General features: G+C 38.9%; 1 protein-coding gene across 2 annotated transcripts in view; it reads right to left on the bottom strand.

The window, feature by feature from the left end:
- Nucleotides 1-24,607, bottom strand: part of LOC106088839 (peptidoglycan-recognition protein LA) — a 73,489-nt gene that overhangs the window by 26,786 nt on the left and 22,096 nt on the right. The window contains exon 1 of one of the 2 annotated variants that reach the window (XM_013254538.2): nucleotides 1,851-2,691. The exons of the other annotated variant lie outside the window; for it this stretch is intronic. Coding sequence (XP_013109992.1) covers nucleotides 1,851-1,953 — 103 coding nt within the window. The 5' untranslated portion in view covers nucleotides 1,954-2,691. Of the gene's footprint in view, nucleotides 1-1,850; nucleotides 2,692-24,607 lie in introns of those variants that run through there. 2 annotated transcript variants of the gene reach the window in all.

The raw sequence follows: 24,607 nt of genomic DNA, 5'->3' as shown, positions 1-24,607 counted from the left end.
ACGAACATACATATGGGAGCTATATCTTATTCTAAATCGATTTCGAGCAAACTTCTCAGATAATGTGGTACTCGTCGAGAAAAGTGTTGTGCAAAATTGTGCCAAGATTGGCCAAAAAAATGCGATTGCAATGGCTCTAGAAGTGAATATCGGGCGATATTCATATATGACAGCTATAACTAAGTAAGAACCAATTTCTATGAAATTAATCTATAATGTCGAGAGTCAAGAGAAAATCCCTCTTGCCAAATTTCGAATACGAACATATATATGGGAGCTATATCCGAATCTGAACCGATTTCTATGAAATTCACTTGCAACGTTGGGAGTCGTAAGAAAATCCTTCCTGCCAAATTTTGAGAGAATCGGTTAACAAATGACCATTTTATTGCATTATTAATGCAAATCGGACGAACATATATATAGGAGCTATGTCTAAATCTAAACCAATTTCGAGCAAACTTAATAGACGTTGTGGAGCCACATATTGCTGAAGTCGGTATATATATGTAGTTCAGGGGGAGTGTACGAGATGAGACCCCTTTTTGCCATAATCCACAAATATGTCCAGTTTCAGGGGTATGTGGGGTGGGGCGACCACCCACGCATTTATCCTTGAAAAACATCAGTATCATGTTAAATTCTTCTTATTTGAGCAGAATTTGCAATTGGTTTAGAGGGAGTGTATGGGGTGAGATACACGCCCAAACACTTGGCCACAAAATAGAATATAAAAATTGTTTTCTACTATCAAATACCTATTACTTATTGCTATAGTAGGCAAACATGGCCGGTTTGAAGGGAGTTTAGGGGGCGAACCCCGAAATAATAACTCAGACACCAAGGAATACCTTTGTATGTCAGATTTGTACTCTGCTTTTAAATACCTTTCACTTGATACCCATATTGCCCAAAGCGGTGAAAGACCAAGTTCGTATTCTACTCTTATATACTTTCGTTTGATACCCCTATTCTCCCAATCGGTAAACATGTCTGTGCGATGGTGTTTTGGGGGGATGGGGAGGCCACTCAGACACCAAGGAATACATTTGTATGCCAGATTTGTACTCTACTTTTAAATACCTTTCATTTGATACCCATATTGCCCAAAGCGGTGAAAGAGCCCTGTTGGGTGAAATTTGTATACCAAGTTCGTACTCTACTCTTAAATACCTTTCATTGGACATCCATATTGTCCCAATAGGTAATCATGTCCCCCCGCACGGAAGGTGGGGAGGCCCCTCAGACATCAAGGAATAAATTTTTATTTCAGATTTGTATTCCGCTTTTATTTACCTTTCATTTGATACCCATATTGCCCAAAGCGGTGAAAGAGTCTTGTTAGGGTGTTTTTTGGGCGTGAATACTTTGGGCAAAATTTGTATACCAAGTTCGTACTCTACTCTTAAATACCTTGGGACAATATGGGTATCAAACCATATTGTCCCAATCGTACACATGTCCGTCCGGGAGGGTTTTTGGTTGGGGCGTCCACCCAGATTATTTGACCCCAAAATTGTATACCAATTTGGTGTTTTTTAGGGGTACTATAAGATGGCGTACAAAATTTCGCTTAAAGCGGTGTACGCATCTCCGAGATCTGGCGTTTTTGAAAATTGCGGTATGGAGGAGGGTCCGCCCCCCTTCGGATATCAAAAATTTAGCACCCCATTATCACCGGGGGCTTAAACTCTATCATCTGTGAAAATTTCATGAAAATCGGTTCAGCCGTTTTTGAGTCTATACGGAACAGACATATAAACTAACAAACAAACAAAGCGCAACGTACACAGATTTCATATTTGTTAATGGGAATATCCTTGGGTTAATTGCTAAATTACGGTACTCACTCTTATTATTTAATTTCAAAGGAGAATCGGTAACAGGATTATTAGAGCAATGCTGGAGCCGTTGACGCGTTTTTTCCGAATTGACCTTTAGAAGAAGTTTCATGGCAAAAAATTGTGAATAAAGGTATGACGGCGAAAGGCTTCGAAGCGTTCAAAATCTTCTGTAGCTTCTATAATTTTTTGTTTTTATTATTTTTATTTATGTTTTTTTTTTGTACACACCCGTAAAAGTTTAATGTCTTAAGAGAATATCAAATTACTATTAAAGCTGAAATGCGGGTACAGATGCTTGCGTTGCAACATGGTAAAATATCTGCACGTCTGTCCGTCAAATCGCGATAGTAGCTTTCTTTGTTGAAATTTTAGATCGTTTATTATAATCAGCGAGCCGTATGATAGCTGGTGGTCGAGTACATTGAACATTACTTCATTATTTTTAATTTTTTTATTTTTGTTTATATGGGAAATCGTCAAGGGGTGTGAAGAGGTATTTGCTTAGTGGATATACATATATTTTTTAGTTTGACGTAAAGCCACAAGTTCCTGTCTGTATGACGAATATTCGATGATACAAGCCGATGATGATGTGCTTTATAACCGTATTGCTAAGAATTCACTTCAACTAAATAAGGTTTCATATTCCAAACTCTGCAGTGTGTATGAATAATATTTGCCAATTAATTCACGTTGGTTTTCGATATCGAACTGGTATTTTTTCGTGGAGCATTTTACCGGTCACTTAGCGTGTTGTCATTGCGACAACTGTCGTGCGAACTAAGGCAAGTGCAGAACGCAAGCGAACAAAAGACACCCATCACTTGTTCGTTGACGACGACTGACAAAAGGGGCTCTGAGAGAAGTGGCGTTGGGCTTTGTTTTGCCTCCCGAACTAACGGTGACTAAGCCGGCAGCAATCAACCGCTCGCACACACTCTCACCTCACAGCTACGAACGTACTTAAAAATATTTATTTTTATCGTATTTGTATACCCTACACCACTACTGTGGTAAAGCGTGTTATAACCCGCTGGTGCAGGGAACTAGTTTTGTGCTAAAATTGCTACAATCTTGAAGTAAGCAGTACTAGTTCCCCATCTGTATACTTCCAATGTGTTCGAGTGGCGAATTTAACATGGGGTTGGCCGCTTTTGTAGTGAATTGACACCCTTTCGCTTCCTATTTGCAACAGACCAATACTAGTTGTTCGGTTATTTGACCTATTCTGCCACCGATCGAACTATGCTAACCCTAGTTTTAAATTAAGCTATTCCTGACAGATTACAGTGTAATAAGCGGAGATCATATTGCTAAAATGAACCCAATACAAAATACATCAAAAATATATTTACTTTTTAAATTGGTTTTATTTCTTTTTTAATATTATAAATGATGGCAAAGCAAGAAGAATTCAAAAAAAAAAAAAACTACTCAAAAATCATTAAAATTAGTCAATATTGACCAAAAATATTTAACTTTTTGGAATGACGCTTTTTTGTGTTGTATGGCTTTGCGCAATTGTGTCTCTGTTTGCGCCAATACATCACAAAACATTATGACAGACTGCATTCTTTGTTTGTTTTTCTTCTCGTTCCATTGACTCGCATTCCTATGGGTAAATATAGGTAGACCGAATGTTTCGCAGCAGGTCGATCCAACCCTTATACTGCTTGACTCACTACTTAGTGTATCGAAAAGAAACAGTTCAATTGTAATTTGCAAAGAACCAATTGCATATCGTCATTTGATGCTTTCAAAACCAGCGTTAACATAGCGCATTTGTTTGTAAAAGGTAGAAAGGAAGAATGGGTCTCCCCATTGATAAGTATAGGGATCGTCCCAGAATAACATTCTGATTCGGTTTAGCTATGTTCGTCTGTCTGTCCGTCTTAATTTGTGAACAAAGTACAGGTCGCAATTTTTATTCGACCATCTTCACATATGGCCCAGACAACTTTTTTGGCTTAAAGCTGACTATGCACCTCTAGCGAAATTTTCGGTTGCAGCCAAGACATTTATGTCGCCACTGACAGAGATGGTCTGTCGCTAACTTCGACCTATATGAAATAGATTTCTGACGTATAATACGTACATCTAAAACGTTATCAGCCTAGCCAAAACAACTAGTTTTTGACAGAGTTGAAAAATAGTTAGGAAATCGTAGATGGCAACACTGATTCAGTGACGTAGCCAGGGGGTGGGGCCCTCGGGCCCGAGCCCCCTCAAAATGATTTTTTCTATAGAAATAAAAAATTAAATTAAATATATTCTAAATACAAAATTTTAGTAAGTTTTTTTTTAAATAACAAAATTTAATATTTATAATATTTTACAGAGAGAAAGTTTTGATCAGACCAGGACCACCTTAAAATTATTTTTCTTTCAATTTTTATGAAATTTTTTCTAAACAAATTTTAATGAAATTTTTTCTGAAGACAAAATTTCAGCGTAATATTTTTAAAGACAAAACTTCACCACAGTTATTCCTAAAGACAAAATTGTAACAATTCAGCGTGATATTCTCATCAGCCCGCGTCCCAAAATTTCATTTAAATTTTTCCTAAAGGCAAAATTTCAATAACATTTTTTCTAGAAATTACATTTTAATGGTTTTTTTCTAAAAACTATATTTCAGTGATAAACTTTCTAAAGACGAACTTTGCGCCGCCTACCTCGAAATTATTTTATAAAGTCAAAATTTCTATAAAATTTATTGCATTTTACGACTCTACATTTTTATACTCTCCACCATAGGATGGGGGGTGTACTAATTTCGTCATTCTGCTTGTAACTACTCGAAATATTCGTCGGAGACCCCATAAAGTATATATATTCTTGATCGTCGGGACATTTTATGTCGATCTAGCCATGTCCGTCCGTCTGTCTGTCGGAAGCACGATAACTTCCGAAGGAGTAAAGCTAGCCGCTTGAAATTTTGCACAAATACTTCTTATTAGTGTAGGTCGGTTGGGATTGTAAATGGGCCATATCGGTCCACGTTTTGATATAGTTGCCATATAAACCGATCTTGGGTCTTGACTTCTTGAGCCTCTAGAGTGCGCAATTCTTATCCGATTGGAATGTAGTTTTGCACGACGTGTTTTGTTACGATATCCAACAACTGTGCCAAGTATGGTTCCAATCGGTCTATAACCCGATATAGCTGCCATATAAACCCATCTTGCGTCTTGAGTTCTTCAGCCTCGAGAGTGCGCAATTCTTATCCGATTGGAATGAAATTTTGCACGACGTGTTTTGTTATGACATCCAACAACTGTGTCAAGTATGGTTCAATTTGGTCCATTACCTGATATAGCTGTCATATAAACCGATCTTGGGTCTTAACTTCTTGAGTCTCTAGAGGGCGCAATTCTTAGCCGATTTGAATGAATTTTTGCACGCAGTATTTGTTATGATATCCAATAACTGTCCCAAGTATGGTTCAAATCGGTTCATAACCTGATATAGCTGTCACATAAACAGATCTGGGGACTTGACTTCTTGAGCTGCTAGAGGGCGCAATTCCTATCCGATTTGGCTGAAATTGTGCATGACGTATTTTATTCTTACTTTCAACAAGTGTGTCAAATAAGGTTCAAATCGGTTCATAACCTGCACAAATACTTCTTATTATTGTAGGTCAGTTGGTATTGGAAATGGGCCATATCGGTCCATGTTTTGATATAGCTGCCATATAAACCGATCTTGGGTCTTGACTTCTTGAGCCTCTAGAGTGCGCAATTCCTATCCGATTGGAATGAAATTTTGCGCGACGTGTTTTGTTATGATATCCAATAACTGTGCCAAGTACGGTTCAAATCGGTTCATAACCTGATATAGCTGTCATATAAACCGATCTGGGATCTTGACTTCTTGAGCCTCTTGAGGTCGCAATTATTCTCCGAGTTGCCTGAAATTCTGTACGACGGATTCTTTCATGACCCTCAACATACGTGTTTATTATGGTCTGAATCGGTCTATAGGCCGATACAGCTCCATATGAATCGATCTCTCTATTTTACTTCTTGCTGACATTTTACACAGGTCTCCAACATATAATTTAATTGTGGTCCAAACCGGACCATATCTTGATATCGCTCTAATAGCAGAGCAAATCTTTTCTTATATCCTTTTTTTGCCTAAGAAGAGATGCCGGGAAAAGAACTCGACAAATGCGATCCATGGTGGAGGGTATATAAGATTCGGCCCGGCCGAACTTAACACGCTTTTACTTGTTTTATTATAGAAACCATCAAATGCAACAAGACTCTGAAATGGATTCCAGAAATCTCACTGCTAAAAATGTTGAAAAAATATTTGTTGGATATTTTAAAATGTAAAAATTGCTTAATTTCGACATGCCCATTTTCCTTCCAAAAACTTGACATTATATAAGGTGCTTAATACCCACCTTAAGTAAGGAAATGAATTAAAATGATAATAGTCGGCAGACTTTTATCACCTACAGCGTAAAAATTAGCAGGTAAAGAAAGAAAATGTTTACAACTGGAATATTTCTGATTTCTAGTTCTACCACATTTTCTTATTTTATCTCCAATAATTTAGGGAAACTTTACGACTCATAAAGACACGATGCAAATTAAAGCCATATGCGGTAATATTTGGATGCAACTTTTACCGGACATCTTTTCCTTCAAAATCGGATTTTCGATCGATTTTAATAAAGTTCGGAGGAGAACATTACATTGGATTAATGAAGGTGGTCTCACGCGAACAACTGAAAGAATTCAGCCGGCCAGTTTGACGGCATTAATGTCAGTTCTGTGTTTACATTCTCAGCAAACTACTCCATTTTTTTGCACATTCTCTTTGTTTAAGTATCTCTTTCTCTCATTTAACTGGCATACGTACGCAAACGAGGGCGAGTTTCTTTGGTTTTGTTGAGAATAATGCCAATTTTGAAATGACATTTTGATGACGAGATGGCGGATTGCACCATATGATTTATGGTTGTTAAACAAATTAGACCATCTTTAATTGTTTCGCCATGGGAGGAGAAATATGCAGCATTGTTTAAGCAGACGTAGATGGCTCGTCGTAAAAATTGGTCAAAACTATTTTTTTTTGAAGTATTTATCATTTATTGTTCCTTAATTTTTTAATTTATTAGCGTAAAATTTTATGGGAATAAAACTATTTGACCCACACAAACAATAATCCGTTGAAATAAAAAACTAGCTTGAGATTAAATAAAAATAAGCGCAAAAGAAAAAATTTCATCATAATACTGACACTGGTTTGCCAGAACTATCACTATAAAACTAAGATACTCGCAAAGACGAGCACATTTTTAAAGCTTTGAAAGATTAGGATCGGCCTGATTCAGCTCTGACTTTAACCACATGATGGGCCATTTCCTGCAATTAGTAGCGACGACAATTTTCGAAAAAAGTTTGAGGTATCTTTAAAAATTTCACAGTAACATAACTATGTTGGCAATTTTCGATTTTGAAATATGGGTGGTGGGCCCCCCCTCCCCCTAAAATAAAATACTGGCTACGTCCCTGCACTGATGCATAGGTAGAACACAGATAAATTATATATAGATAAAGAATTTTAACTTCGCTCATTGGTGGTGGTGGTGGCGCTTGTAAATATAGATAAATAAGAATTATCTAAGATCATGCCGCAAGCAGAATTCTGCTCTCAATTGCTGCCAAATTTCGAGAGCACAAAATATCTCTGTTACTTCAATCCTCTTTGAGGTAGAACGAGCTCCTAAATCCTGGCGAGAACATCAATAACCTTTTTCACTGTTATTCGCTCCCACTAACACATACTGGCGGCAATTGTGAATATCTTAAGGTGGTCGAACTGCTCTGGATGGCAGAGCGCTGATTATAAATAGAGTAAAATGAAAACTTTTTTATTAAATTTTAAATTTTTAAAAAATTTATGTAGACGCTATAACAACAGCAACAACCATATAACTATAACAACAACAACAACTATAACTATAACAACAACAACAATGATACGTTGTCGAAACTAAACAAGAAGCGCAGCAATTTCGAGGTTTACGTTTTATACAAGTACTAGCTAGACAGGGCCCGCTCCGCTGTGCCTTCTTTCACTCTCCTATTTTTTCTGAGCCCTATACGGTCACGTCAGGAAATAAATCCTGTTTGTGGGTGCTGGTTCGGTCTTTCAGATATTTCGCGCCAATGTGGATATTATATTGGTGGTCTTCTCCAAAATACCTTTCATTAGAGCCGTATATTGCTATGGTCGGTATATATGTCTGGCATTAAAGTTTCGATGTTACCCCTAAGCTCAATGATAAGGGGCCTCGTTTTTATAGCCGAGTCCGAACGGTGTGCCGCAGTTCGACACCTCTTTGGAGAGAAGTTTTACATGGCATAGAATCTCAGAAATGTTGCCAGCATTAGCCTGTACTTACCAATGAAAAAATATCAGCATCGTGCTCTACTCTCAAATTTCTTTAATTTGAGCCCCAATTGCCATTGGTTTAGGGGGAGTTTATGGGTTGGCACGACCCCCAAATATTTGTACCTCAAACATGGATATCAAATTCGCTTTCTATTGTATTATCAAATACCTATTATCTATGGCCACAGTAAGCAATCATGACCGGTTTGAAGGGAGTGTAGAGGCGAACTCTGAGTTAATATCAGCATCGTGCTAGAGTACGAACTTGTTTGAGCCCCATAATGTCGAGCATTTTGAAGGAGGCTATCGGGTCGGAGGGTCTCGATCGGATTCACACCAATTATTATACCCTCCACCATAAGATGGGGGGTATACTAATTTCGTCATTCTGATTGTAACTACTCGAAATATTGGTCTGAGACCCCATAAAGTATATATATTCTTGATCGTCGTGAAATTTTATGTCGATCTAGCCATGTCCGTCCGTCCGTCTGTCTGTCGAAAGCACGCTAACTTCCGAAGGAGTAAAGCTAGCCGCTTGAAATTTTGCACAAATACTTCTTATTAGTGTAGGTCGGTTGGTATTGTAAATGGGCCATATCGGTCCATGTTTTGATATAGCTGCCATATAAACCGTTCTTGGGTCTTGACTTCTTGAGCTTCTAGAGTGCGCAATTCTTATCCGATTGGAATGAAATTTTGCACTACGTGTTTCGTTATTATATCCAACAACTGTGCCAAGTATGGTTCAAATCGGTCCATAACCTGATATAGCTGTCATATAAACCGATCTTGGGTCTTGACTTCTTGAGCTTGTAGAGTGCGCAATTCTTATCCGATTGGAATGAAATTTTGCACTACGTGTTTCGTTATTATATCCAACAACTGTGCCAAGTATGGTTCAAATCGGTCCATAACCTGATATAGCTGCCATATAAACCGATCTTGGGTCTTGACTTCTTGAGCTTCTAGAGTGCACAATTCTTATCCGATTGGAATGAAATTTTGCACTACGTGTTTTGTTATAATATCCAACAATTGTGCCAAGTATGGTTCAAATCGGTTCATAACCTGATATAGCTGCCATATAAACCGATCTTGGGTCTTGACTTCTTGAGCCTCTAGAGTGCGCAATTCTTATCCGATTGGAATGAAATTTTGCACGATGTGTTTCGTTATTATATCCAACAACTGTGCCAAGTATGGTTCAAATCGGCTCATAACCTGATATAGCTGCTATATAAACCGATCTTGGGTCTTGACTTCTTGAGTCTCTAGAGTGCGCAATTCTTATCCGATTGGAATGAAATTTTGCACGACGTGTTTCGTTATTATATCCAACAACTGTGCCAAGTATGGTTCAAATCGGTCCATAACCTGATATAGCTGCCATATAAACCGATCTGGGATCTTGACTTGTTGAGCCTCCAGAGGTCGCAATTATTATCCGATTTGCCTGAAATATTGTACGACGGATTCTCTCATGACCATTAACATACGTGTTTATTATGGTCTGAATCGGTCTATAGCCCGATACAGCTTCCATATAAATCGATCTCTCTATTTTACTTCTTGAGCCCACAAAGAGCGAAATTCTTATTCGAATTGGCTGACATTTTACACAGGTCTCCAACATATAATTTAATTGTGGTCCAAACCGGACCATATCTTAACATCGCTCTAATCGCAGAGCAAATCTTTTCTTATATCCTTTTTTTTTGCCTAAGAGGAGATGCCGGGAAAAGAACTCGACAAATGCGATCCATGGTGGAGGGTATATAAGATTCGGCCCGGCCGAACTTAGCACGCTTTTACTTGTTTTTTTTTGTGTATTGGATATGTACATTCAAAATCATATTTCGAAGCGACCACTTGGGATACTACATTCTTAAAGATCAACAGGTCCTCCTGTGTCCATCCCAATTTGAGGGTAAAACGTGTACTCTACTACTAAAGACCTTTTATATCCTGATCGACCTTCATATATTATTTCATATTATTTATATATTATTCTTAATTCTTTTTTTTTTTTTGCTAGGATAGTGGGAGGGGTATTGCCCTCTGACACGTCCTTTCATTTGAGTACAATATATTCTCGATCATCATATATGACAGTTTGGCGTTGCATTTATTAGAAGGAGAGGGTCGCCCCCCCGACGCTAAGAACTAAACCACAGTTTATTTGAGTCATTTATTATCGCGGTCTACTGTCCTACGGAACGGTAGGATGTTATCCAGATACTTGAATCCTTATACCAACATTAGATTCGAAATATACTGTCATATACCTTTCTTTTTATTGACATATTATCCCAATCGAACTACATGTCCTATTGAAGGGTATTTAGTGGGTGGACCGGTCCCAGACTCTGTCCTAATTGTGCATGCCAGATTCGTAGTCAAGTCTCAAAGACCTTTCATTCCAAACCCATTTTGTGACGTTGGACATGTATGCCCGTTTTGGGTGATTTTTGGATTGGGCAGGGCCCCTAGACACCTTCTACCTTGTTTGATACCCACATTGTCCCAATCGGTGGGTGGGGGGTGTTGCCTCTGACACCAAAAAATAATTTACTGTCTCCGATTTGTATTCTACTTTTGAATACCTTTTATTTGTCATATTGGTCATTTGCATTGCCCGATTGTCACTACTAGAGCCTTTGCATACGCATTTATCAACCAAGCTTCTCAAAAGTTTGCACCACGATTTCCTCTATGATTAACATAATATGCACCTGATTTCTTTCTGAATCGGTTCAGTCTTGGACACAGCTTCCAAATATACATGTTAGTCTGATTTGGAGTTTTTGAATTATTGAAATATTAATAATTTGGTCATTTGTTAACCGATGCTCACGAAATTTGGCACAAAAGATATCACTGGTGACTTTCCTAGAAATCGGTTCAGATTTAGATATAGCTCCTTTAGAAGTGTATCGCCCGATCTTCACTACTGAAGCCTTTGCACACGCATGGATCAAGCGACCTTCTCAAATGATTTCTCAATACGTTCAAATTTTGGTCGAAACTCTACAATTCAAATTTAAGCAAATTTTATATTCGACGACTTATCCGGCACACCCTATGCGGTGTAGAGTACTAAAAGTTTTGCTTTGCCCGACTTTAGCCCGTCCTTACTCGAACATCGAACTGAAGATACAATATGTATATGCATATATATGAAAAAAGTAGCATACCCCCGATGGTACACCCAATGTCAAGTAGTAACTGTATTTCAATTTTGAGAGCTGTAGCTCAATCTTTAAATGAAGTATCATTTTAGTACCTTAAAGCTGAGTATTCCGCTCAGCTTGTGGAATGAAGATAAAAACAAATCATAACTGTCAAATTCCGCTCACGGAACAATTAAAGATTTCAGCGACTATTCCGAAAGCAGAGTAGAATACCAACCTTAATGTACAAAAAATTCCTCTAAATGGCCGGAATATACTCTCAATGTGTACCTGTATCCCAATTTCCAGAGCTGTTTATCAGTCAGTTAAGAAAGAACCATTTAGCATATTTCGGTACTAAAATGTACAAATTTCAAAAAAAATCCTAAGTTGCCCGGTATACACTCTCAATGTGTACCGGCATCCCAAATTCCAGAGCTCTAGCTCAATACGCAAAGAAAGTACAAACTTGTACGTTTTAGTACCTTAATGTACGAATCTCAAAAAATCGTCTGGTCACCCGATACTTACTGACAAATAAACCTAATTCAAATCTACATTTAGTTATGTGAAAGAAAGAAAGATAACAAGGGGTACAATGGTATTCTCGAAAAGAAGAACCATAATACTTTCAAAGAAGCTCCAATTTGTGAGAGTAGATGGGGGTAATTCCGCCCTACCCGTTTGGTTAAAACCTGTATAGGTTATTCCCCAAACAAAGTTGGTTTATCTCATTTTAATTTATACACATTGTTTCTCTTAATGTGATTCAAATGCATTACCATTATGATTCTCTGGTTCGTTGAAACAGAAACAGTCTTAATCGACACAATGTTCAGTGTACACACATGTCTACAAGTTTAATGTGTTCACTTTTGTTTGGCAGAGAAATATACATACGTCGACGAAATGAAAGTCATTTGTAGGAATTTTTGTACCTCTGTCGAAGTCTTCGAAGTGATAGGTTAGGTTTAACTGGCAGTCTGCCATCAGACTCAATTAGACGTTTTCGTCCATTGTGATACCATAGGAGCAGAAGAAGGAAGGTGTCTTCTAGTTCCTACTGTTGAACTATCCAGATAGCTTCAAAAAACCCAATAAATTGTGGTCGCTGCAATTTGGGTAGCCACAATGTCCAGAGGCATAAGATGTAGCAGATGGTGTCGTCCTCAGTGCGGCTGTGATGCACAAACAAGCCATCCTCTGGATCCGGTTAAGTAGGTAGGTGGATTTTGAAGCGCGGTCTATCAGACCAGAACACCATACAGAATTATAGGTCTGACAACTGCAGTATATACCCAATGCATGACACGTGGTCTAAACCCTAAATTTTGTCAATGGCCCTCTTTCAGTTGTATAGGGCAAGAATGGCCTTTCTTGCCCTTTGCAAAATGTTGGATTTGAAGTTCAATTTCCTGTCCAGCAAAACACCCAGGTATTTTGAGCTTTCTGTAAATGGAACATTCTCTCCACCCATGGAGACAGGTTCCACGGTTCTCCAGCTGAAAAGAACTACTTCTGTCTTGCACGGATTTATACCTAGACCACTTTCGGTAGTCCACTTCGCTGTTGCACATAGAGCTTCCTACGTGACCACGTTTACAACTTTTTCTTGCAGAGAATATTATATTTTTATTGGCTATGTTCCAAAGTAGAGAAGACAGTACACCTCATTGAGGTGTTCCTCTGCTGACCCATCTTTTAAGATCCGTAGATCCCAAGCCTGCCGTAATGCATCTTTTAGTAAGTAAGTTATAAATAAACTTTCTTACGGTAGATTTGATCCTTGGAAACTCATACTCCTTCATGATTGACGTTGGTTGTACATTATTGAAAGCACCTTCAATGTCAAGATATGCTACCATTGGATATTCCTTGACAGAGAGAGAACACTCTATGTAGCCGATTAGGTCGTGTAGGGCTGTTTGAGTGGATTTGCCTTTACTATATGCATGCTGCTGCCGTAACAGGCGATCTCCACGGATCTTTGCCATAAGATATGTTTCTATCAACCTCTCAATAGTCTTCAGCATAAAGGATGACATACCAAACTCTTTCGCCATCGTGGACGAATATATCTCCCTAAGCCAAGGAACTAGTCTATCAGACACCGGTGTTACATCATCAGGGCCAGGTGACTTAAAGGAGTCGAAACTTCTTATCGCCCAAAGGATTTTCGGTTCAGACACAATTTTCCTAATAACCTCCGAGGAATGCATACCAGTGACAACTTCCTCTGGCACCACGTTGTCCGTTGTAGAATTTCCCGGGAAATGGGTGTCAACGAGTAGTTCTAGTGTTTCCTCACTAGACATTGTACATACATTCTCTGACTTCTGAATACACCACACCGTTATAGGTCTCGAGGACAGAATCTTCCTTAGTCTAGAGGCCTCAGATGTATCCTCTACTGAACTGCAGAATTCAACCCAGGATTGGTTCTGAGCCTTTCTCAGCTAGCCCCTATATTTTCTTAGCTCAGCCTTATAGAAGTCCCAATCGTGTGGTGCTCTTGTAGGTTTCACTCTATTGAAGAGATTTCTGCATTCCTTCCTTAGACCAAGCAGCTCTAGGGCCCACCATGGCGGTCGCTGTTTTGCCCCTGGCTTGGCACTAGGACAATTGTGCTAAGGTCGGCCGGGCTGAATCTGATATACCCTTTACCATGAATTGATGAATGATGAATTGCTATGTTATTGGAGCTATACCAAGTTACAAACCGATTGGGGCTATACTTAGTATGGCTGTTGAAGATCAAAATGGAAGATATTGTGGCAAATTTCAGCAAAATCGGATAAGCATTGTGCCCTCTAAATGCTCAAGAAGTGCAATCGAGAGATCGGTTTAAATGGGAGCTATATCAGGTTATGATCCGAGTTTGACCCTACTTCGCACAGTTGTTGGAAGTCAAAACATTTCGTGCAAAATTTCAGCCAAATCGTGCAAAATTGCGCCCTCTAGAGGCTCAAGAATGCAATATCCTAAATCGGTTTCTATAGGAACTACATCATTTTGTAACCCGATTGGACCATACTTAACAAAATTGATGGAAGTTAAAACGAAACACTTCATGCAAAATTTCTGCAAAATCGAATAATAATTGCGCGCTCAGCGGCTCAAGAATTCAAGATCAAAGCTCGGTTTATATGTCACCTTTATCAAACCAGCTACTAGCTTTACTCCGTCGAAGGTTAGCGTGCTTTTTATTTATTTACTAGCCGGGCCCGCTCCGCTGCGCCTTCTTTTACTTTATGTGGGACAAAAATTTCCTTGGAATATTTATTTTCGACAATTAAAGATCTGTTAGTGAAATACCATGCTACGAAAATATTGGGTTGCCCAAAAAGTAATTGTCGGTAATATAGTCGGCGTTGACAAATTTTTTCAACGGCTTGTGACTCCGTAATTGCATTCTTTCTTCTGTCAGTTATCAGCTGTTACTTTTAGCTTGCTTTAGAAAAAAAGTGCGCGAAATTTTGTTTACATTTGTTTGTTTGGCGTCAATTTTAATATGGGTACCACATGTATTGAAAGAAATTCATTTAACAAACCGAATCAACGCAATGAATTCGATCCGTTTTTAAAACGAATCATAACTGGAGATGAAAAATGGATTGTTTACAACAACGTTAGTCGAAAACGATCATGGTCCAAGCATGGTGAACCAGCTCAAACCACTTCAAAGGCTGATATCCACCAAAAGAAGGTTATGCTGTCTGTTTGGTGGGATTGGAAGGGTGTGGTATATTTTAAGATGCTTCCAAGGAACCAAACGATTAATTCGGATGTTTACTGTCAACAAATGGACAAATTGAATACAGCCATCAAGGAGAAGCGACCAGAATTGGTCAATCGTAAAGGTTCATATTCCACCTGGACAACGCTAGACCGCACACATCTTTGGTCACTCGCCAAAAACTGAGTGAGCTTGGCTGGGAACTTTTGATGCATCCACCATATAGCCCTGACCTTGACCCATCAGACTACCATTTATTTCGACCCATCTCCGAGATCTGGTGTTTCTGAAAATTAGGGTAAGGAGGAGGGTTCGCCCCCTTTAGATATTAAAAAAAATTTAGTACCCGATTTTCACCACGGGGTCATAATGCACCATCTGTGAAAATTTCAAGAAAATCGGTTCAGCCGTTTCTGAGTCCAAAAGGAACACACAAACATACAAACAAAAACAAATTGATTTTTATATATAAGATTAATCGAATCAGAAAGTGACTCTGAGTATACTTATCAATGGGTCTATCCCTTCCGGGTGTTACAAACAAATTCACTAAGTTATAATACTCTGTACCACAGTAATGGTTTTGGGTATAAAAAGTGAGAATTGATTTCCCCGTTTATAAGCTTCCAAACATGCAACGTCTATGCTCCAAAGTTGGTAAGTTAATCAATTTCAAACGGTCCACATAGTGCGGAAGATCGAAAAGACCACTTCAACCTAATCCTATTTTTGCGTAAATAAGAAATTGTTTTCTTTCAATATAGCACTGATAAATAGAACACCATACGATGGAAGCGTACTCGAGCATTGGCCTGACAAGAGAAGTAAACAGACATTTAGACAAGTATCATTGATCAAGGATCATTGAACTCCTTACACCATCTTTTGATGAAACCTAGAGTGGACGTTGATCTACTCACAACAAAATCAATATGAGCATCAAACTTCAGACTGCCATCAAGTAACACACCTAAATCATTAAATAGATCCACATTATCAAGTTTGTGTCCACCAATAAAATATGACGTCATCAAGGCAGACCTTCTGTAAAAAGTCATTTTCTTGATTTACTTAAGTTCAGAGTCATAGGATTCGTATCGCACCAATTTGCTAACTCGTTCAAATCTCTCTGGAGGATAGCGGAATCAAAGGCAGAAATAATAGGAGAAAAAAGCTTAACATCGTCGGCATACATAAAAATTCAGCAGATGCTAATGACGGATGGTAGATCACTAAGATACAGTTCGAATAGAATCGGACCTGAGGGACTCCATATGAGGCAAGGTATAAAATTCCTTTATAAACAACTTGTTGATTCCTATAGGATAAAAATGATAATACCCAGTTCAAAGATACCCGTGCCAATCACTCGTATGAGCGAGTGGATAGTGTAAAACACGAACGCAATGCGTCGTAGAAGAAGACAACCAGGTCGAGATATGTCGTTCAGCGAGGGCCAGAAGACGTGAGATCAGGTATTGCAAATAATCGAGAAGTGTTTGCGTGTGAAATTGTATCGATATAGAGTTTTCTTTCAATTTCTTTTTAATCGATAAGACGTATTGTCAATATTAATGGACGGCGTAGGCGTAGGATGATAGGTATCTTCAGAAGTTTGAGAGATATCAACGACTGGTGAGTTGGATCCAATTATTTATCACACACTTCAGACAAAGTATAAAAAAGTCTTCAAAACACCCAAATTAGAAGAAATAACTGAATTATTATTGCATTGAATTGTTTATAATCAAAAATCTTTTAAATGAAATTCGCCGGTCTACCTGTGGAAGACTTGGAGCTAGAAACTACCAGCACCAAGGCGGATGTACAAAAGTGGTTATTAGATGTATTTGAGCGCCGTAAAATTGGAATCAACGAATATGAGTTCGACAGTAAGGGTGATAAGAGGTGTTGCCAGCGGCGGGGAAGTTTCGAAAGTAGCTGTAAGTGGTGTGAGTTTCGCAGCGATGCTAACCGACATTAGTAAAATGATGGAAGAAAATTAAAAAAAAATTAATTTAAGACAATTCTAGAAAGATGGAAGAGAATATTAAGCGAATGATGGAAGACACTTCCAGAAAGATAGAAGAAAACTCTCGTAAGATGGAGGAGAATTCTAAAAAAATTATGGACGACACTTCCAGAAAGATGGAAGAATATTCTCGTAGGATGGAAGAAAAATTGGAAGAACTGGCTGAATTGGATGCAAAGTTAAGCGAAAATTCCTCAATTCTGAATGAGAAACTTCAGGAGATTTCTCAAATTATGGAAAGAAGAGTTGAAAATGTAAATGGCCAAATTAAGGAACTGGATAAGAAGTTCCTGACGTATGATAAAAAATTTCTGGACATAGAGAAGGAAAATGTCTGAACGGGAAATCAAAAGCAGCCCAGTGCTCGTTATCGTTATCAGCCTTACAAAAACTAAGTCTCCAGTGTTTGACAGATCAACAACCTTTGATGGCTTTAAGTTCCATTTTGAGACTGTAGCTGCGAGAAATTCGTGGAGAAACTACGATATGGCGATTGAACTTCTGCTTGCATTAAAGGGAAATGGCGCAGAGGTTATACAGAGTATCCAAGTGGCATGTAGAAACAATTATGAAGAAGTTATAACTGCATTTCAACGTAAGTTCGGGGAAGAACACAAGCAGAACAATGGAGTTGAGAGGACGAGTTCAGAAATCAAACAAAACGCTAAAGAATTTCGCAATAGAGATAGACTGATTGGTGTTACTGACATAGCCAGGGAAAAGCTATCCGTTGGCGGACCGTATGAAAATTGCGACTTTCGTCAATGGTATCCGGGTCCCAGAAATTAAATGTGCAAGATATGCGTCGCAGAAGGCTACGTTCGCCTAAACTGTGTCATTTGCGCTTGCACAAGAGACTGCAAGAATAATTGCAAAGCCTCCGATTCACAAGGTGCGTTAGTTGGATACCGAGTATGATGATTAAAATACTCTAATAGATTCAGTCAAAGAAGCAATGAAGCAAGCAATGAACGAATTTAAACAAGAACCAAGAATGTCCAAGATAAAATGCTACAATTGTGATAAAGTTGGGCACTGTCCAAGAATGTAGAGCGAAACGCAAACGTTCCAGATCGATATCGCTACCCCAACACAGGGTAGCAAAAGTGTGACTCAAAATTCATCAAACGAGTGACCTTTAAACTAAATCGAGGTTGTTCAACGGGGCATGAACCAATTTAACTGCAGCCGGTTACCTCAATGGCGACAGGCGTATCTTGACATTGGATACGGGCGCATCAAAATTTCTCATTAGAGCAGATATGGTTAAAGAAAGGATATTTCCGTTAAATGGAGCCAGATAACGTACGGTCACGGTGGAGCCCGCAACAGTCAAAGGCAAGGATGTTTTAAAGCCGACTATCGCAAACATGAGAAAATTGACGAATTCTGCGATGTTGGAATATGTACACGAGCCAAAGCAATATTAAATTTTAAAAAGCAGATCAGCAAATTCACCCTTTAAGGAAAAGAAGAATCTAGAGAATTACGGTAAAGGTTTCACAGGCAGTCTTTCTTCCTCTGAGAATAAGGCTAAACAATTGCTTCTTAAACACGTATCCGCTTTTGGGTTTACGAATGGAAATCGAGGAAGAACATCAGCAGTAAAACATGAAAATAAATAGAAACAAGTCCGATAAAACAGGTTCCAAGAAGTGTTTCCCTGGCAAAAATAGTCGAAATCCAGAAGCTAGTATGTGAAATGAAAGAAAGCGATATTTTGGAACCATCATCGAGTCCATGGTGCTCTCCAGTGGTACTGGTTAAAAAGAAAGAAGGAAACACTCAATTCTGTGTGAATTATAGAAAGCTTAACGATGTCACCAAAACGAACAGCTATCCACTCCCAAGAATTGATGACACACTGCACACCTTATCCGAGACAAAATGGTTCGGGTTCTGCTATTTCCCGGCTACCTTTGAGAGACTTATGGAGCGTGTGATGAAGGGGCATCGCTGGAGGTCTAGCTTGATATACCTGGACGAGATCATAGTAATGGGGAAAACCTTTGACGAGCATCTTAAGAACTTGAAGGATGTTCTACAGCAACTATCAGCTACCGACCTCAGACTTAATGCGAAAAAGTGCAACTTTTTCAAGCAAGAGGTAAATTATCTGGGACGTCATGTTACGGCGGAGTGTATATCAACGGGTGACGACAAAGTTCAGGCTGTGAGATATTAGCCGCGTTCCCGTAACATACGCGAACTACGCAGCTTTCTTGGTCTCTGTACTTACTAATGTTGATTCGTCCCAAATTTCGCCAGCACAGCTGCCAGCTTACACCAATTGACACAGAAAGGCCAAAGGTTTCAGTGGAGCGATACTCAAGAGGAATCATTCCAGAAACTGAAAGAACTACTATATACAGCCCATCTTTTGGCATATCCTGTTCATGGCAAGAAATTTGTTTTGGATACGGGCGAAAGAGCACATGGTGTCGGAGGTGTTATCGCAGCAAATCAACGGTCAAGAAAAAGTCATCGGATACTACAGCCGTACGTTAACTAAGCCTGAAAGGAATTACTGTGTAACGGGAAGTTGTAGAAGCCATAAGAACCACAAGTACCTTTATGTCCAACATTTTCTGCTATGGTCTGACTCGTTGGCTTGAGCGGCTTCAAAGCTACGATTTAAGAATTAAGCACAGAAAGGATGACAAACACGGAAATGCTGATGCCCAGTCAAGGCGACCATGCAACAGTGAATGCAGGCATTCCACAAAGGCTTAATCTAAGGAAATCCTCGTGGTTTTCAGGCTACTGAGGATTGGGCAGTAGAACAGCAAAAAGATTCATCCTAGACAAGATAATACTGGCAAAGGAAGAGGACAAAATATCAACCCAAAAGGAAATTGCACAGAAAGCCCTCTTCTGATATCATATTGGGCTCAATGGGACAGTCTTTTTCTGTTGTCTTTCCATTTTCGGTGTCTGTACCAGATTCCAAAATTAAGGCCCAAACGGATGACACCTAGGAATAACAAAAACATCCGAAAATATGAAACAACGATTCGACTGTGTTGGATGCCAGAAATCCATTGCCGAATGGGTATATAATGGCGAAAGGTGTGTGAAGGCTGAAGATCCAACACGAAAAAGTCGAGGTCACATGCAACAGTATAATTTGGAAGCTCCGTTTGAAAGGATAACAATGGACGCGGCTGGACCATTTCCAATTAGCGACTCAGGAAAGCGTTATGTCCTAGTGGTTGTGGACTATTTCAGCAAATGGTCAGAGGTTTTTGCCATCCCAAATCAAGAGGCAAAGACAAATGTGGATGTTTTCAGCAAAAATTGGATATGTCTCTACGGTGTCCCATCAGAGATTCATTCTGGACAGGGCAGAAATTTTGAATCTGCAATTTTTAAAGAAATGTGTGACACATATGGAATTAGGAAAATCAGGTTCAATCGCACCTTGAAAGAACCCCTAAGCAAAGTGTCAGAAAAACTGGGATGTATACATACCGAAATTTTTGTTGTCATATAAATCTGCGGTACACGATTCAACATCTCAGACGCCGGCCAAGATTTTATTTTAAAGCGAGTTAAAGTTGCCCGGTGGTTAGATTTTCGGTGGCAAGCCAGATTGTTTGAAAATGTCGTTGTTCAGGACACCTTTCGTGAGGTTCACGATTCAGTTCCTCATCGAATTAAAGTGGTTAGCAATCTGTTGAAGCCTTCTAAATAGGACAACTGGTGCCATTGTTAATCCACAACGAGGGTTTGTGTCTGAAATTGCAAACACATTGGGAAGGCTCCTACAAAATCATTAATCGATTTGTAAAGCAAATAAGTAGATCAATAAATCATTGTTTAAATGCAGTTATTTGCCGCAAGATATACACATATATAGCCCAAGATATAATTTTATGTAAGTAGATATATATAGCACATCTCTTTGGATATAATTCTATATAGAGCAGATATAATTATATCTGGTCCCAAGTCCAATTATATCTTCCAATATATATCGTTATATAAAGCATTAAATATTATTATATATAATTTGATAGGGCAGATCCATTTGGATCTAATTATATCCAACTTTATCTTATCCCAGATATATTTGCATACATCAATTTTTTTACTCGGGAAAACAAAATTTTGCTCAGACCAGGGCCGCCTTAAAATTATTTTTCTTAAGGATAAAACTGTAATAAAATTATTACTAAAAAAATTTACAATACATTTTTTTAAAAGACAAAATTTCAGCGAAGCCAAGGCCCGATCCCCTCAAAAGGCAAAAAAAGGATATAAGAAAAGATTTGCTTTGCTATTAGAGCGATATCAAGATATGGTCCGGTTTGGACTACAATTAAATTATATTTTGGCGACCTGCGTAAAATGTCAGCCAACTCGAATAAGAATTGCGCTCTTTGGGGGCTTAAGAAGTAAAATAGAGAGATCGATTTATATGGGAGCTGTATCGGGCTATAGACCAATTCAGACCATAATAAACACGTATGTTGATGGTCATGAGAGAGTCCGTCGCACAAAATTTCAGGCAAATCGGATAATAACTGCGACCTCTAGAGGCTCAATCAAAATCCCAGATCGGTTTATATGGCAGCTAAATCAGGTTATGAACCGATTTGAACCTTATTTGACACAGTTGTTGATAGTAAGAAAAAAATACGTCTTGCAAAATTTCATTCCAATCGGATAAGAATTGCGCACTCTAGAGGCTTAGGAAGTCAAGACCCAAGATCGGTTTATATGACAGCTATATCAGGTTATGAACCGACTTGTACCATACTCGGCACTGTTATAGAATATCATAACAAAACACGTCGTGCAAAATTTCATTCCAATCGGATAAGAATTGCGCACTCTAGAGGCTTACGAAGTCAAGACCCAAGATCGGTTGATATGGCAACTATATTAGGTTATGGACCGATTTGAACCATACTTGGCGCAGTTGTTGGATATCATAACAAAACACATCGTGCAAAATTTCATTCCAATTGGATAAGAATTGCGCCCTCTCGATGGTCGAGAAGTCAAGACCCAAGATCGGTTTACATGGCAGCTATATCAAAACATGGACCGATATGGCCCATTTACAATCTCAACCGACCTACACTAATAAGAAGTATTTGTGCAAATTTTCAAGCGGCTAGCTTGACTTCTTCGAAAGTTAGTGTGCTTTCGACAGACAGACGGACGGACATGGCTAGATCGATATAAAATTTCAAGACGATCAAGAATATATATGAAGGGTATAAAAAGATGGATCAGCAGAGGCACTCCTCAATAGGGTGTACTGTCTCCTCTACTTTGGAATATAGCCATTACCAATATATTATTGTCTCTGGAAGAAAAAGGTGTAAAAGTGATTTACAATACATTTTTTTAAAAGACAAAATTTCAGCGAAGCCAAGGCCCGATCCCCTCAAAAGGCAAAAAAAGGATATAAGAAAAGATTTGCTTTGCTATTAGAGCGATATCAAGATATGGTCCGGTTTGGACTACAATTAAATTATATTTTGGCGACCTGCGTAAAATGTCAGCCAACTCGAATAAGAATTGCGCTCTTTGGGGGCTTAAGAAGTAAAATAGAGAGATCGATTTATATGGGAGCTGTATCGGGCTATAGACCAATTCAGACCATAATAAACACGTATGTTGATGGTCATGAGAGAGTCCGTCGCACAAAATTTCAGGCAAATCGGATAATAACTGCGACCTCTAGAGGCTCAATCAAAATCCCAGATCGGTTTATATGGCAGCTAAATCAGGTTATGAACCGATTTGAACCTTATTTGACACAGTTGTTGATAGTAAGAATAAAATACGTCTTGCAAAATTTCATTCCAATCGGATAAGAATTGCGCACTCTAGAGGCTTAGGAAGTCAAGACCCAAGATCGGTTTATATGACAGCTATATCAGGTTATGAACCGACTTGTACCATACTCGGCACTGTTATAGAATATCATAACAAAACACGTCGTGCAAAATTTCATTCCAATCGGATAAGAATTGCGCACTCTAGAGGCTTACGAAGTCAAGACCCAAGATCGGTTGATATGGCAACTATATTAGGTTATGGACCGATTTGAACCATACTTGGCGCAGTTGTTGGATATCATAACAAAACACATCGTGCAAAATTTCATTCCAATTGGATAAGAATTGCGCCCTCTCGATGGTCGAGAAGTCAAGACCCAAGATCGGTTTACATGGCAGCTATATCAAAACATGGACCGATATGGCCCATTTACAATCTCAACCGACCTACACTAATAAGAAGTATTTGTGCAAATTTTCAAGCGGCTAGCTTGACTTCTTCGAAAGTTAGTGTGCTTTCGACAGACAGACGGACGGACATGGCTAGATCGATATAAAATTTCAAGACGATCAAGAATATATATGAAGGGTATAAAAAGATGGATCAGCAGAGGCACTCCTCAATAGGGTGTACTGTCTCCTCTACTTTGGAATATAGCCATTACCAATATATTATTGTCTCTGGAAGAAAAAGGTGTAAAAGTGATCGCGTATGCTGATGGTGTGATAATTGCAGTTAGGGGAAGTTTCCTAGCACTCTTTGAGATATACTTCAGAAAGTTCTACGTGCGACAGCGAATTTGGCTACCGATGGTCTAGGTATAAATCCGTGCAACACAGAAGTAGGTCTTTTCAGCAGGAGATATAAGTTACTTACAGTGGCATCTGTCTCCTTGGGAGGAGAGAATGTTCCATTTACTGAAAGCGTAAAATACCTGGGTGTTTGGCTAGAAAATCGCGTGGCATGCACTGGTTATATACTGCAGTTGTTAGTTGTTGTGTTCTGATGGACGGCGTTTGAATGACTCTGGACATCGTGGCTAGATAAATTGCTGCGACCACTGCTGTGAGACTAAGGGAGCTTTCCCTTTGGTCATCCGGCGCCTACGTACACTGTGAAATTCTTGATACAATGCCCGATTTCGAAGGCATTATGGATTACACACTGCCTGAGACTCTCATGGATAAAAAGTACTGTACCTCTATTCCTGATAGAATCTATTGGAACAACAATATCCCTGATAATAAAAGTTGCATAGACTTCTGCACGAATGACGATCCAGATGGATTTGGGGTGTACTCTGAAGAACTAAAGCGTGCAATATCGAGAAGAATACCCGACTACGGCAGTGTGTACCACGCGGAGATCTTTGCGATTAAAGAAGTGATGGAATGGCTAAGGACACACAGCTTACATGTTAGCATCAATCCTAGATCTGAAGGATTTGAGGCGGCTGCATCTACCGGAACGCACTTGAAGAAAGATATAGCCCACATATAGACCGATCCGCCGATTTAGGGTCTTAGGCCAATAAAAGCCACATTTATTATCCGATTTTGCTGAAATTTGGGACAATGATTTGTGCTTGGCTCTTCGACATCCTTCGTTAATT

Source organism: Stomoxys calcitrans, chromosome 1 (assembly GCF_963082655.1).
Source record: "Stomoxys calcitrans chromosome 1, idStoCalc2.1, whole genome shotgun sequence".
NCBI lineage: Eukaryota > Metazoa > Arthropoda > Insecta > Diptera > Muscidae > Stomoxys > Stomoxys calcitrans.
Note: the sequence above shows the minus strand (reverse complement) of the source record. Positions and strands in the feature narration are given on the sequence as shown.